Here is a 16,515-nt window from a genome sequence, read left to right as displayed (position 1 = left end):
GCATTCCAAAGGGTGACAATTAATGAACTATATGAAATAAAACCGTCAAAATTTCTGAACGGTTCACGTGATGACGCCCAAACTGCATGGCTGCCACAGGGTATGATGGAAATTCGTATGCGCGTGCGCACGCAACGTGTTGATGTCGGACATTTGCAAGTGATGTCGGTCATTTGGGGGACTGAGATTCCGTATTTCGCAATGGAGAAGTCTCTCTACCTTGAACGGGTGACGATGTAGTGTGCAATGTTTAGCCATGGAATAATCGATGTGATATTCCTTGACGGCACGGTGACTACTGCACGATACGTGACAGTTTTGGAAAATGATTTCATACCCATTATTCAAAGTGACCCTGATTTCGAAAAGATGTGGTTCATGAAAGACGGAGCTCGGACCATGAGAGGTTTGACGTGCTTGAGGAGTATTTTGGGGTCCGCATTCTGACTCCGGGGTACCCAGAGGACACTGGAAGGGGACTCGCTTGGCCGCCATTCCCCAGATTTGAACCCATGTGACTCATTTTTGTGCGACTATGTTAAAGACAAGGTGTACAGCAATAACCCCAAAATCATTGCAGAGCTGAAAACTGTCATTCAGAAGGTCATCGATAGTATCGCTGTTCCGACACTTCAGGGATCATGCAGAATTTTGCTGTTCGTCTGCGCCACATCATCGCCAGAGATGGCAGACATATCAAACATGTCATAATTTAAATCCGAATGTCTGTAGTGCCTTTTACATGTGCAATACAGTTTGTGTACTACGTAGTTTGTCACTAATTTCCGTTTTCACCCTGCAATCGTAACACTTTTGCAGAGTGTATTCGTAACATCTCTATCTTTCCTCATGTTATATTTTTTAAAATTTCATAAATATCTATTTTATTCCTTTTCCGAAGTCATCTTAGTGTACAATATTCTTTACGCAAGTTGTAAGATGTAATTGTAAGGCAGAAATAATGTGGTTAGTTCTACTTGAGAAAACGTTTCTTAAACAGGTCAAAGATTACTAACCTGCATATATTTGATAAAGAGAACGTTAATAAACTACCAACAAACCACAAGAGGTGATTCCTCACATTGAAATAAGAAAAGAAGTTCATATTGACCTGTGGGAAAAAGCACATAGTATCAGAGCTAGAGCTAACCAAAAGCGTGAAGAAACTTCTTTGCCACTTGCGTTATTTCGAACACGAGAAACTGTGGAGCGGCTGTCCATATCAGCGAAAAGAAAGTCATACGTCATTCAAATATGCATATTTCAGTTTTTCAGTTATTTGCAAAAGTATACGCAAGGGATTCCCTACAAGGTATAATTCCCAGTCATGCTCCCAACAGAATTCTCAGATATTCTCTGACTTAAAATGGTCCAAAGTAAGCGAAAGGTTAAGCTTGACAGCAGTGAATACGGAATACGTAAACAGAAAGTTGGAAGAGTTGGAGACAACCAGCTCCACGGTTCCTCATATTCGGAATAATGCGTACTGCGATGTATTGTTTTAGGATATATTTAACCTTTTTTCCTTTTTTTTTTTTTTTTTTTTTTTTTTTACATGTATAAGCGTGAAAAATTACACTTATACATGTAAGGACGTGTTATTCCGAACAAAAGGCTAAGTGGGACTGACATCGCTAATTCTTCCGACCGTATTCATTGCTATCAAGGCTAATGTTTGCCTACTTTGGGCCCACCTTTATGTCAGAACATATCTGAGAATTCTGTTGGGAGCATGTCTGAGAATTGTGCTCTATGAGGAATTCTTTGCGGACCGATTGTATATTACTGAAATATGTATTTTTTGAATTGTCTTACTTCCTTTGGGCTGGTATGAACTCCCACTCCACGGTTCTTCGTTCTCGAAATGACACGTATTACAACTGTGTTGGACTGCAGATTACTCTGAAACTGTGTACTTTTCCCCACAGGTCCATATAAACTTTCTCTCTTATTTTGAGGTGAGGAACAACTTCTTACAGTTTGTCAATATAGTTAATTAACCCTGTATATCGAAAACAAGTGTGTTATTAAAACTATAGAATAATCATATGAGATAAATGACGGTATTATGAAGGGCAAAATATAAGGGATTTATAAAGTACTTTTCCACATTAAACATTATTAGGGTAACTTTTCTATATTAAACATTATAAACTTTTCGTTCGACAATACATCTCATCAGCAGAGCCTTGGCCAGGGCATAACCTCTGATCGTTCTAATTTTTTCCTTCCCTTCCCTTCTAAATTGTCCTCACAATGATCCAATCAACAATGTCCTCACTCTAGATTATATTTTGTCCTCCTGTCATTTGCTGCCAGTTGCCGATCTTGTCATTATATCTTGTTAAAGCAGGAAATAAAGAGAAATCAGAAAAAGGCGTAAAATATCCAGCTGTTGAATATTTTGACATATTGGATACCTCCAGAGAGGAATTATATTCTGTTGTATTGAATCTGTTTATTTTCTGTGTCCTTTTCCTCTTTTATTATTCTTTTCTGTGCCCTTACAACAATCCATTAATAACAGAAATTCTTATTACACTTTATTACTACTCCTATATATATTACATTAGATAATTATGTTATTTTTTTTCTGTAATAATCTTATGTATTTGGCAAAGTATTATTTTCACCCTTTTTCAATTATAAAGCGTCAATAACAACTTTCATTAATACATCAATCTTTTTTTTTTTTTTTTTTTTTTTTTTTTTTAGTACATTCTGTATCTACTACTTTTCTTCTTCTTACAGAACATTTCATAAAGGCTTTAGTTTTCATTAAAATCACATGTTTTGTATATTAAATTGACTATAGATAAAATATTAAAATGTATAATTATTTTGTTATATTTATATATGCTTTATAAAAAGATTCATTTCACATTTATGTTAATTATATTTTGATTATTATATAGAAGGTGGATCGCTAAGGTGTCCTAATTCCGCAGGTAATTCGTGTAAGGAGATACAATAGAAAAGTCTCTAAGAATATGTATGTGATACCCATAGTTCCGCAGATATGCAGGGTGTTCCAGAATGTGCTCACTAAATGACAGGATGTCATTGTCCAGAAAACATGACAGTCATTGTTCAGATCGTGGTCATTTTAAATACGTCCTCTAATAACGCTGCGTCTAGTGTGAGACTAAGTCCCTGTCCTCTACCGAGAAGTGTGTGTCATTTCCAAGGTTGCAATAATTAAATGTTGCTAGTAGTAGTAATTGTCATCGTTCTTCTGTCTATCTTAACTACACCTATGGTATGCTGATGACTGTTTCCAGCGTACCAATGTATCTCTTACTCTCACCGATGCAATGGTCTGTCCACCTTTACTTCCATACCCTGAGGCGTGCGCTGTGTTTTGTGGTTCACTCTGTATATCTTCGAAACGTATATGTTGCTATAGACTTTTTTGTTAACTGTACTTAGATGAATCATCTGCTTAAGTTTGAACATATCTTTGCGATTTATATATATATAACAAGTGATATGTACAGCAGAACTTCAGAATATATCCACAAGTACACAATAAAAAGAAGAATGAAATCAGGTACTTGCAAATCATATATATTTAAAGGCTCTGTAAAATTAGCATTACTTACTTCAAATCACTTCAAGTTTGAGAAATTTTATTTGTCTTGTAAAGGTTAATCTTTTATTTATAATATAAGTCTTTTTTATTTGGTTTTGTTTCAAATTTCTTAATTTATTTTTACTTTTAAAGGTTGTCGTCAGGTACACAAAAGAGTTCTTTAAAAAATAGTAGCAACAACAAAAGTGCAGATACTGATTCCGTTGTAAGTGCAGTGAGTGATCAAAGTGTATTAAGACCCCTTCACTTATGTGGTGGTGCCTATAATAGTGACACAGACTCAACACCTAGGTCTGCAAATTCATCGAAAGCGGATAAAAGTCGACCGTCTTCTGCAAAGACTGGTGTCAAGAGAAGTGCCAGCAAGAAAGAGGATCTTTCGTGTCCTAAACGATCGTCACGGCCTGGGAGTAGCTGTTCAAGAGCTACCAGTAGAGCAAGTTCTCGTACGTCCCCACGAACACCAACTCCTCCTCAGTTGCCATCGAGTATTAAGATTCCTAAATGTAAACTCACAAGAGCATCCAAGTCATCGATCAGTCAACGTTCTCGTACCACACTTAAACTGACGCTGAAAAATTTTCATGACAATAACAACAATAAGAATACATGTAAAAAGAAACAGGTGTCATTTAGGTAAGTTTTATATAATTATCCCCTTTAAGAATTTATTTGTAGTTACATGTATATCTTTCATGATTTTGCTTGGAATGGGAACTGTATGGGTGCATGAAAGGGCATCTATTTATTTATGCATGTAATAGTGGAGCATTTCTATGATTCTTAATCTATTTCTTGTCTTTCAGATTATACACATTTTTTTAAAATAAAGAAATACTATGTGATTTGATCTCTTGTATGATCCGGAACAAACATAAATTATATCATTGGTTATATGAAGACTCTTTCAATATTCAATTTTCCGAAGCTGTTGATATTACAACTTTTATGATAATTACTTATTTCAAATAAATAAATAATAATAATAATAATAATAGGATGAACTAATTCATATTTTGTCTAATACCATCAGTAAGAATATTGCCCAAATTAGAAACTGTTTAGAACGCCACTTTACGATGAATGGGGCAAAGTATAAGTGCAAATGCGGCTTAAAGTGAGTAACTCTATTGAATAGCGTTGCAATTACATATTTATTTAGTGCACTTTTAATACTAATTCAGCCATTCTGAGGAATTTGATAGCAGAACATCACTCTTTTTAATGTATTCATAGCACTTTTAACAATGTTAAAAGTTTATTTTGTCACAAAAAGAAGTCATTTGAGAATTAATCGGTATTTATAACTACTGTTATCTCTTCTATTTGACTCATTTCAACAGCTACGTAGTACATGTGTAATCATGCCATAATTCGTAATATTCATAAAGTCGCAATTCAAACGAACATTAGTCTTCTTTGTTCTCTTTACTCAATATACGTCACTAATTGAAAATATGATCGTTTCTTATTTTCAATTGCTAACACAAAGAAGTCATTACATTTGGGATTAACAAAACCTAATCTAAATTTAGAAATAAATATTTCTCTCTTCATTTTTATATTCTCACTAAAACGGGTTACAAGAAAATATTTTAAGAGTATTCATTAATTTTCATTATAATCAAAACTTAATAACGAACATAATTATTTAAATAAAAATAACTAGTGAACTCAAAAGCTTTGTTCATTGACTCCTATAGCTATAAAAATACGTATATAATTCAAAAAATAATAATTACTTAATAAAAAGAAGTATTTTCAATCTATTCGTTAAGTAAATAGAACTTTTGTTTTAAAATCAACTATTGAATTACTAAAGTTTTGGCACACATATAAAAATGATTCTTCATACCTACTAGATATAGTATAATTATAGTTTTTGTGTCTTCCTCTGAATTGGAATTCTAGCTGTGGCTTCTCAATTAAATTCTTGAGAGTGTCTAAGTATTGTTTAAAAAATGTAATTATTTGTTAGTCCATTTTTAGTGATGTGTGTATACAGTCTACACTATACAGAACATATCAATAATTCATAAGTCTTGTAGATTGTAAATAATGTGCAAGTATAAAATGTACTATACAATATATATCAACAAAACTACTTTATAACCTGTTCATAAAAATGCAAAGCAGAAAGAAAATTGTAAACAAATTAACTATAATGAATTCAATAACAGAAAACAAACTGTATTTGAGTCATTAAAAAATAAAACATGACACTATCTTTTGTGCTGACAAAGAAGATAAGTTTATATTACTTCTTAGTATTATATCTGATGTATCAATGAATGACAGCATGAAATGGCTACAACGCTCAGTAAGATATCGTTTAAACGATCTAGATTTAAAATAGTAGTAAATTCATTTAGTACAACAAAAGTATCAACAATATATTTTTTTTTAATATTGTACATTACATTACATTAAAACGTACACAAATTAAAGTGATAAAAAAAATACAAATATTGAAAAAGTTGTCCGCCTTTTTATTTCACGAAATTAAATTGTTCTTTGACGTTTTATTTACCATATATATCTTCAAGATAATGCATTTCTTGAAGATTTACTGTCTACTATTTACAACAAGAAAATTTTTCATGTTCTAATATATTCAATTATAGTAGTTATCTTTGGTGTTGTTGTTATTAATATTAGGTTTAATTTTGCCTTTCATGTGGGACGTTGTTTCATTTTGCTACCGAAGATAATCTGTTCCTATATTTTGTGTAGAGAAATTAGGAGTAGCATGTAATGCATCATAATGTGAGAATGAATATCTGCTGTATACATAATTTTGTGAAAGCATGACAGCAAAAATGTTAATGATGTGATGTTTGATGATTTGACTACATTTTTTTCCGAATGATGCAAGGCCTGCCACTATTAATTATCAATAATTTTTTAGATACAAGTTGTTTCATTACCTAAATTTTTTATTAGTGCCAGAAGACAAGTTGCTGAAAAATACAATTTATCCCCAAGGAGAAGTCCATATACCTTTTCAAGACCAACACATTTGGTCCGTGTAGCAGATACAGGTATCCTTCGACGAAGTTTATCAGGGTAATGATATTAACCTATATGATTGATTAATGTTGTCTTGTGTGCGCATATTGTAACAACTTTCTTCAGTATGGCATGTATCTGCATCAAGTAACACTGTATATATATTCCCGTGGATATATATATATATATACATACGTAATTATCTGCTTCAGTATCAATTTGTAATTACACTGCTCTTTTAACATTGTATTCTTATTGTCACCAACACTCTTGTAGTAGTTGTATTTGCACATGTAAATATTTGATTAAGATAAAAATATTCTTAGATTTCATAAAGGTAACCGCAAAAAGTATTAATTATATATTTGTAGAAAAATAAGACACTACAAAGATAGTCTTAAAATTGCTGAGCACCATTAAGCACAGTAATTATAGAAGTACTTAAAACAAGGTGTTCTAGGAAGCTGTGTAGTAACCTAACCTTCACAGCCAAGTTTAGTTTATTTGCAAATTAATTGCTTATTTATCTTACTTTTTTTAAAAATCACATAATTAACTCAATTTGTGGAGTATTTTCCTTTAGAACTAAGTTTTAGAAGTTGTAAACTAAATCACTTTTTTTTTATTCTGTAGTTTATTAATACTGAGCACTCTGTAGTTTAACGAGTTGAATACCTACGCCATTCTTGATTTTAGCCCATTGATATATGTAGATAATTATTTTCTGTTTCTTCAAAATGAACTGGAATTTTTATGATGTGATTTAATTGAGTTCTTCTTCAACTCTAGTTAAATGTCGTTTGCTTGCTTGCAATTTATATAGTAGGTAAACTAGGTATACTAATATACTAATATATATATATATATATATATATATATATATATATATATATATATATATATATATATACTAGGTTTATTTTCAAAACTTATTATAAAACAACATTAAAAAATGAAATCAGACACAGGCCTTCCTTACTCTTCCTCACTGGAAGAATCCATTGAATCTGCGAACATTCAAGGCTAAAGCGATAAGTGAGGAAGAGGAGTAAAGTTATAACTTGATGGAAGCTCATGATTCTGTAAAGCGGTAGGTGAGGAAGGGGTAAAGTTAGAGATTAATGAAAGCTCATGATTATGTAAAGCGGTAGGTGAGGAAGGGGTAAAGTTAGAGATTAATGGAAGCTCATGATTCCTAAAGCGGTAGATGAGGAAGGGATAAAGTTAGAGATTAATGGAAGCTCATGATTCTGTAAAGTGGTAGGTGAGGAAGAGGGTGAAGTTAGAGCTTAATGGAAGCTCATGATTATGTAAAGCGGTAGGTAAGGAAGGGGTAAAGTTAGAGCTTAATGGAAGCTCATGATTATGTAAAGCGGTAGGTGAGGAAGAGGTTGAAGTTAGAGCATAATGGAAGCTCATGATTCTGTTCAGTAAAGAAAAACTTCACTGTGTATATTGCAAAAGCGAGACGACCTCATATTTTTGGGTATGAAATTGAGGCCAAAAAACCTCGTCTTTGATTGAGAAATATACGGTACATAAAATTTGATTTATTAAATATTAAAATTACATGGAAAAAATAATTTTCACGAAGTAAGGAGAACATCTGAATAAATTTGAAGAAGTCAAATGAATCAAACCATTAAAATTTCATTTCATTTCGAAGAAAACAGAAAATAAATTTCCCGTGTAAATCAAAGACTAAAAAGCAACGATAGTGCAGGTATTCGACACTGTTAATTTCTTAAAAATTAATTCAATTTTAGAAAATGAAGCTGTTTTTAAATAATAAAAAACTGAATTTGTATTTCTGAAATAAATATATTAGTTAAAAGGAATATAAATAGCTATGATGGATCTTGAATATTGTTACGAGAGTTTTTGATCCCCTCACATACCCATACCGCTATAAAAAGAAAAAAAGTAATATAAAATAGGATAGTTTCAATTGGCGACGTTTCATTTGTACAGCAACGAACCTTTCGATTTCCTTATAGTCAGATATGATTAGTTTTAGTCGTGAGTATCATATTATCCATATTAGGAAATAACTTACCGCAGATTCATACTTCCCATGTATTACGGTTAACTCTCCTCCTTTCACGTTACTTGCATAGTAATACAATAAATTATTGAAGCCTTTGAGCATTAAATAAATCGTTCTCAGAGCATAGAGAAGAAAAAAAAAACAAAAAAAAAAAAAAAACTTTTAAAAATAACAAGAGTTCATTCAGAAACAATTCATTGAAAAATTTGACAAAGAGGTACATCAAGTATATCCAGGAGTTTAGTGAGAGGTTTATTACGTGACCTGATCACGTAAACAGTCTGGTCCTTATGGTAAAATAGATAGGCCCTTTTCAGAGCTCGAGTTAATATAAAAATGCGAAATTTAAGTTTAAAGATTTGAATCAAATAAACAGAAAAGTAAGGTAATTAAAGTATTGTAAAAACAAAGAAAAGACATAACTCCAGTTCGTTCCTAGTTCATTATTTTCCACTTTTTCTCCTTTTTCTTGACCATATGTTCACGATCGAAATCCTGGTATCCTTTCTTAGATTATTTTTGTATTAAAACATCCGAGATTTTTAATTTTTATATACAGTGGTATCTCTACCAACGAGTATCTTTCTTGCGAATAATCCTAGTCACGAAAGAGAAATATTCGCTAAAAAGTATGCCAACTGACGACTAAATATTCAGCTAACAAATATGATAAAATTTACATTTGGGAGTGTTGATGTGTAAAGGCTTTTCCGTTAACTGTGACTGGTTTCTTCAAAAAGAGATCATCTTTCTTTTCTTTCTTTTTTAATAACAGTTTCAGTCACTTATACTGTGATCTTCCTTGGCAGGTGAATATTAAATCACTGTATGGAAAGATCTTGTTTTTAAGGTGTAAAATTGAAAATTGAACAATTCACCTCTTAATAAACTTGTGTTTTTTGTACCTCTCGTAGAGATTGCTTGGTGAAAGATTGATTTTACAAATTTTCTAAAAATACACAAATTATGTGTGATTATGACTTGGACAATACTTTTTTTCTTGAAAATAATTTTACTCATAACATACAACTACAGAAAAGTAAGTGAAAAAAATTAGCAATTCCGCTTAATTAATAGCATTACAAATGATTTTGTGTACAAAAAGTCCATACTAATTTTTATTTTACATTAACACCTGTGTATACTATTTTGAGCCTTTGCACCTAAAAAGCAAAATTATTTCATTACGTAATTCGACTTCATGTGACTTACTTCATCTGTTAAAGATGGTCTCAATATAAGTGACTGAAACGGTACATGAAAACTCAAAGACACAATAATCAATCAAGATCCATACTACCACTTTTTAAATGGTGTTAAAAATGCATCAATTACTTTCTTTAAAGGAATATGACCTGTTTAACTTTTAGCGTGTCTCATCCTTCTTCCTCACCTCTTCCCCCTCTCACTCCCTTTTTTACTTGCATACACTATCTTCAGTCGCAACCATTTTTGTGCTATTTTTTAAAAATTAAAATACGTATTGAATGTACAAGGATTACATTGCATTTTAACTGTATTTTATTAATTCTTTACAGTACCATATCTTAAATATATATATATATATATATATATATATATATATATAATATAAAATATATTTCGCCTGCATAAAATTCCATGTTAATTGACTTTTTATATTAGTACTTTTGAGATCTGGGACGAATTAATAGAATCCTTTTATTATTTTATATGGAAATATTCGATTTGGGATGTATGGGGAAGGTGGCTAAGTGGTGGAGCGCTTGCCTCTGGTACCTTTGGTCCCTGATTCAATCCCCGATCAAGTAAATTTGTGGTGGACAACATCACGTCTGTGGATTTTCTCAGGGTACTCCCGTTTCCTCTCACTTTCTCATTCCACTAATTCTTCCATCACCATTCACTTATCTTCATCATCGTCTCCCTTAGCCTAAAGGGCATAATCGTGAGAGGTTAAATGAAATATTACATTTTTCATTTCATTTCCGATTTGAGATGCAAGTATCTTTGTGAAAGAATGTCTCTTTAGTCGGGATACCAAGGTATACTGTGATTAAGGATAGTTTCAAAGTCTGTACCACGAAAGCCAATTACTCTTGCTGCAAGTTGTAAAAAGAATTGTTGCATTTGAAATCAGTGCAGTCAGCATCAATTACTTAATACGAAAGGAGATAGTTGTCTTGTCTCATTAATGTTAGAGAGGCATTAATGCATGCCTTTGGATATTTATTTGCATCTCAAATACTTCTTGTGTTATTGAAAAAAACTTTCAACAATGACTAATACTTCGTGATTATATGGTTATCAGACGCGACTTCGGTTACGGTAGTCCCCGAGTTCGATTCCCGGCAGGAACTCATGTAGTTCGGATCCTTGTTAAGCTATAGGTCCACATATAGCCTTGATGCTGAAAGGGACGCTAAGCCCAATTCAACAAAAATGGTTAATATGAGATGAGAAAGACAAATATAACATAAACAGCAGAGAAGTACTTCTATTGAGCAGTTTTGCTTTTAAATACGTAGCAAGTGATAATTGACTTTCATCAACGTTGCCAAGTCTCAAGATCATTAATTGTAGTGAACAGAACTACATACATTTTAATATTTTCTCGGACTTATTCTTAATTTCATAAACAGCATTTCACGTAAGCATCTTAGTTTATGTAAACTGCTATAATCATTAAGCATACATACATATATTCACAAAAACCTCCGAACACATAAACACATGAAGATTTCCTCGAACTGAGTTGAACATTTCCCTATGTCTTTCAACAACATTTTATTTATTTCAAAACTAGATTTTTGACTTACCGTCCATAAGTTCAGGTATGTGGTAATATTCAATTAATATTATTGAGAGTATTTCTTACAGAACTAACCACCACATCATAATTTCTGTATATAACTCTATCTGCACGCCAATGTACTTCTTTACTGGCTTATATATAATCAATCAAATCATTTTCTTCATGCTCAAAATATCTGTGTTTCACTGTGAAAATAGCACTCTTCCTTCAGATTTCTGTAAAACCATGGAAACTTGCCTAAAAATGTATAGAACAAGGTATCTAAACATTTGTCAGATTAAATGGTTTGAAAGCTCATTTATAAACTATAACAAATTAATTTTTTTGTAAATGTTTATACATTTACATCCAATTTAACGCTTGCATATATATTTACTAACCTATAAATGTTTCGAAGTTTATTGCTATTCATTCAGCTATAAACATTTCTAGATATAACACTCAGATGCATTGTATTCGGAAAACTACTTACGTTACTGTATTTACATAAGTCCAATTTTGTTTTTGTACACGCTACTACATTATAATAGAAAATCATGACACAATTTAAAATTCAGAAATGAATAAATTTCAAACTCAGTAAAGATATTTTAAATGTCCATTTAAGTGAATAATATGTTCATAGTACATTGCATTAATACCAGAATTATGATTTTTATCCGTGTATATATTGTGATATAAAATTATCACATTTATCTAAATCTTAATGTTACTGTACTCTACTTAAAAGTTCAGTTTCTGCTAGAATGGTTTTCAAGTTCATATATAATTCTACAAACTACTACTTAATTTTAATTTCTTAAAAAAATTCCAAATTTATTATATATTATATTGTTTTGTCTAATTTTTAATCAGTATTTAATCTTGTTCCCCATCTTCTTCATGTATTTTGCTATCACTAACAACTTTAAATCTGCAAATATAAATTATTTTGGCGTTTGATGTTTGTAATGAAACCTTACATTAAATTTTTAAAAAATATTGTGATATACTTTTCTCTATTCTTAAGCGTTATTAGTTCTTAATTTGAACCCTCCTAACATCGATTTGTAAAATTGCCTAAACTTTTATCTAATTTTCAATCTATAATTACTTATATAGTTGGGTTAGTCAATATTTTCTTATAATGAAATTGAATATTTCACACGTACTATAGCTTTTTATGTCTTAAACTCTTCAATCTTAAAGTTTTATGCTTTATTTTGTGAACTACTAAGATAAATACAATGTATACAGTAATTGATATAGCTGTACCTACTTGAATAAAGTAATTGACTCATTTTAAAGCTAATTGTTAAGGAGATACAGAAGTGAAATAATTATCTCGTTAATTATTGCTGTAAGAGTTTTCTGTGCGGTTTCAACCATTTACATTGTGACCTTGTTCATCAGATTTAATCATTTACATAAACAGATTTAAATCGGAAATCCTAAGAAAGAATCGATACAAATTCATCAGTAATTTCCGCTAAGTGGACGATTATTTAAGTCATTGCAAAATATATGAGGACCTCTTCAATTTATTAGAAGAGGAGCTAAATAATACGCATACAACATTCAGCTCCCTTCAGAACAATATAGAATCTAAATGTTGCATATATTTTTAGATCCCATCATCTCAAAATGCAGTAAATTTTCCACCTCTTTGCTCAAGAGTCCTAACGCGTGCGGTTACTTCATACACAAAAAGTCAGCTCATTTATATAAAATCAAACCCAACCTCAAAATTATTCAGGATATAGACTTTTATTTCTAACTCAAAATCTTCAAGCTAAGTCTAATAATGGTTACATACCCAGTAGTTTCTTAAATCACTAAGTAGAATTTAATTTTTACAATTTAATTTGAAGTTCAGTATGTAAGTTACATAAAGAAACGAAGAAGTAGTGCCTAAAAGAGACTTTCACATTGTTAATGTCAATCGGACTCTCATGTTGTTAGTGTATACAGAAGGATCGTTAATCTGTAGTTCTTTCATAAAGAAATCGCCGTTAAAAAAATCCACGAACAAGCATCTTATCATGGGGTCTTACTTCAGTTTTAGAACCCTTGTATCGAATATTCTAAATGTGTTTATAAAGTGATCCAATCTTCATGTGATTGACTTAACCTGGTGAACAAAGCTACGAAATAAGTGGTTAAAACCTTACAAGATCTTGGTGACGCAATCAACAAAGCAAGTTTTTCACTCATTCTCTTTTTACAGGTCTAGTTTGTGTAACAGATGTAGAACGGCAACTACATTCTGCCTTTTACATATATTTTTTTTAATAAAATTTCTAAACAAGTGAACAGTGTCACGTGTACACGAAATGAAGGAGTTTAGTTTGTATGGCGTAATATTTTCTCAATTTATATTGAAACCGGAAGTGGTAGTAAATTTATACAATTTTCAGTGTTAGTATAAGAAACTAGAGTGAAGATAGAATATATATTCTTGGGATACTTAATTGATTGAAGAAAACAACTTACGCTATCTGTTATCATTCTAACTCTGTAATGATCAATGTTAAAACCTGAAGTTGTTGATTTCTGACACTTCCGGTTTTACTAGAGAGATTAGAGTAGATATGGAATATATTCTTGAGACGCATAATTGATCACAGAAAACCACTTCTTACTATCTACTCTGGTGATCAACGTTAAAACCGGAAGTGATTGATTTCTATCAATTCCAGTTTGAATAGGGGGTTAAGAGACAAGATGGTACTTGTTCTTAGAACGCTAAATAGATCTCAATCTGTTATCGCTTTTGCTGTATGTAGATCTATGTTGAAACCGGAAGTTACAGTGGATTTTAATCACTTTCGGGTTTAGTAGAGAGTTAAAGATGGAGGTGAGACGTATTCTTGAGGTGCTTAATCGATTGCAGAAAACCGCTTCCCGCTATCTATTATCATTTTTGTTCTATAGTAATCAACGTGAAAACCGGATATGGTTAATTTATACCGCTTCCGCTTTTGAATATGAACTTTATCAGCGAACTTGATTCCTAGCTTTTGATTCTCTACACCGTGATCAATTTGGTGGTGATTCATCAAATAGTTCTTGAGATTTCTTGTCTCTCGGACGGGCACATGCACAGCGAAAGTTATAAAATAATTTTGATAAACCAAACTCCTTAATAAAAATTATTTTATCTGTCTCCTCACCAATCACTTAAATTTACTGCTTTGAGAAACGTCTAAATTTTCTGTACATGATTTTGTACAAATGTAAATGGAAAAAACTGACAAAACAATACACCGCTCTTATAAAAAGTTCCGTCATGTCTCTGTTTCGATATTGTATTAATACCTTAATTATCAAGCAGAACTGTTATGTGTCTGATGAAGATACTGATGCAGTATCGGGCCTCTCATATAACTGTAATTTTTATATAAGAGTTGTGTATTATCTTGTCAGTTTTTTTCATTTATATTTGTATTAAAAACGTAATGTTTTTCATTTATATTTGCATACCAATGATGTATTAAAAAACACGAGTTCAAACTGAAGCCTGGGAAGAATTTTGTGGTTTTACTGAAGTAACGTAAAAGGCGATAATGAAACTCCCATTAATTTTCTATGGGAAATTTTCTAACACTGAGAATTCCAATAGAAGACGTCATTCGAGGTTAGCAACAATGAAATTTTCTCGTACGAATGAGAAGTCTCATTGTGTTACTTGCAAGAATTTTGGAAATTTATCCCAAAAGATTTGAAAAATATGCTGAACACAAATACCAAAAACTTGGTATATAGATGTTTTAGAGAATATGTTCACGTGTACGAATTTAGTATAGAAGACACAAAGGAACATAGCACAGGGAGGGGGCGGGGCAAAAATATTGTGCGCCCTGTCACACGGGAGCACTTGCTAGTATCTTCTAATATATATATATATATATATATATATATATATATATATATATATATATATATATATAAACGTTCTTTCTCCTACATAAGTACCGTATTCAACAAACTACGATAGTGACTTCTACATTTTCCATTTCTTTTTATTTTATATGTGAAAATGTGCTAATCGTAAGCAACAGCTCATATGCGTAATTTTATATTTCTAGTTACATGAGCCTTGAGGATTTATGTGTACCAGAACATGACCGTCGTATTTTGGAATCTATGGCCTTGAAAAAGGAGTTGGAACGTGATTGTGATGAATTTGCATATCAAGCCCATTTGGTATGGGAAGCAGACAGAGAAAAAAGAGAACAGGTAGGTAAAAAATTTCAAGTTTTGCTCAAGGAGAAAAGTTTTTGTTCCTTTATTTCTGATACAAGATACAAATATGGAGTACACATCAAGTAGGGCTTAGAATTTCCTATACTTCATCTGTCCCTGTTAATTTTCGATCACATTTCTCGATTTAGTTTGTATTACAAGTTAAGAACAAAACAAAAGGTAAAGTAAAGATAATAATACGATTCGATTTGTAGTTTGCTAATGTTAATCCAATATATACTAACTTTGTATATTTATATAATCTATCAGTATAAATGCATACATGTAACTGACGATTAGAATTCAATAGGACAACTAATAATAATAATAAATAATAATAAACTTTATTTTTACGTGCTAAGAACAGCTAAAATACAGTAAAAATATAGTACTTTGTCTTATTCTGCATTATTTTAACACTATCATATAGTACAAGTGATAAATTATAATTACCGCCTTAACACAAATTATTAATAATAAAAACACTGACAGTGTATCCTATGTCAATTCCTAAAAACAATGAAATGTCAAAAATTAAAAGCAAAAATAAAAAGTACTAAATTACATTAAAAATTCTAAAATAAAGTCATATTTTAGGATATGCATTCATTATAGCTTGTTAAAATCCTAGAGATTAAAATACGTTTCCCCTTATGTGGTTGCAATAAAATATTTACCCTTGTACCATATGTTGGAACTTTAAAATCCACTTTTTTAAAAATATAGTCCAAGATACATCGGCTGTCAAGTATCTTTTGTACAAATACAGTCAATCAATTTTCTTCTGTCACCCAGTCGTTCCAATTTAAAGTTTAATAATAATAATAATAATAATAATAATAATAATAA

The 16,515-nt window shown here is 31.3% G+C and overlaps 1 protein-coding gene across 2 annotated transcripts in view; it reads left to right on the top strand.

The window, feature by feature from the left end:
• LOC145671155 (uncharacterized) overlaps window positions 1–16,515 on the top strand; it is a 119,074-nt gene that overhangs the window by 74,276 nt on the left and 28,283 nt on the right. Inside the window, exons 6-8 of one of the 2 annotated variants that reach the window (XM_081739989.1) lie at window positions 3,725–4,228; window positions 6,536–6,658; window positions 15,510–15,660. In XM_081739989.1, coding sequence (XP_081596115.1) covers window positions 3,725–4,228; window positions 6,536–6,658; window positions 15,510–15,660 — 778 coding nt within the window. The remainder of the gene's footprint in view (window positions 1–3,724; window positions 4,229–6,535; window positions 6,659–15,509; window positions 15,661–16,515) is intronic. The other variant, XM_081739990.1, reaches the window with a different exon arrangement.

The sequence above is a fragment of the Thermobia domestica genome, chromosome 15 (genome assembly GCF_964235325.1).
Source record: "Thermobia domestica chromosome 15, izTheDome1.hap1.1, whole genome shotgun sequence".
NCBI lineage: Eukaryota > Metazoa > Arthropoda > Insecta > Zygentoma > Lepismatidae > Thermobia > Thermobia domestica.
Note: the sequence above shows the minus strand (reverse complement) of the source record. Positions and strands in the feature narration are given on the sequence as shown.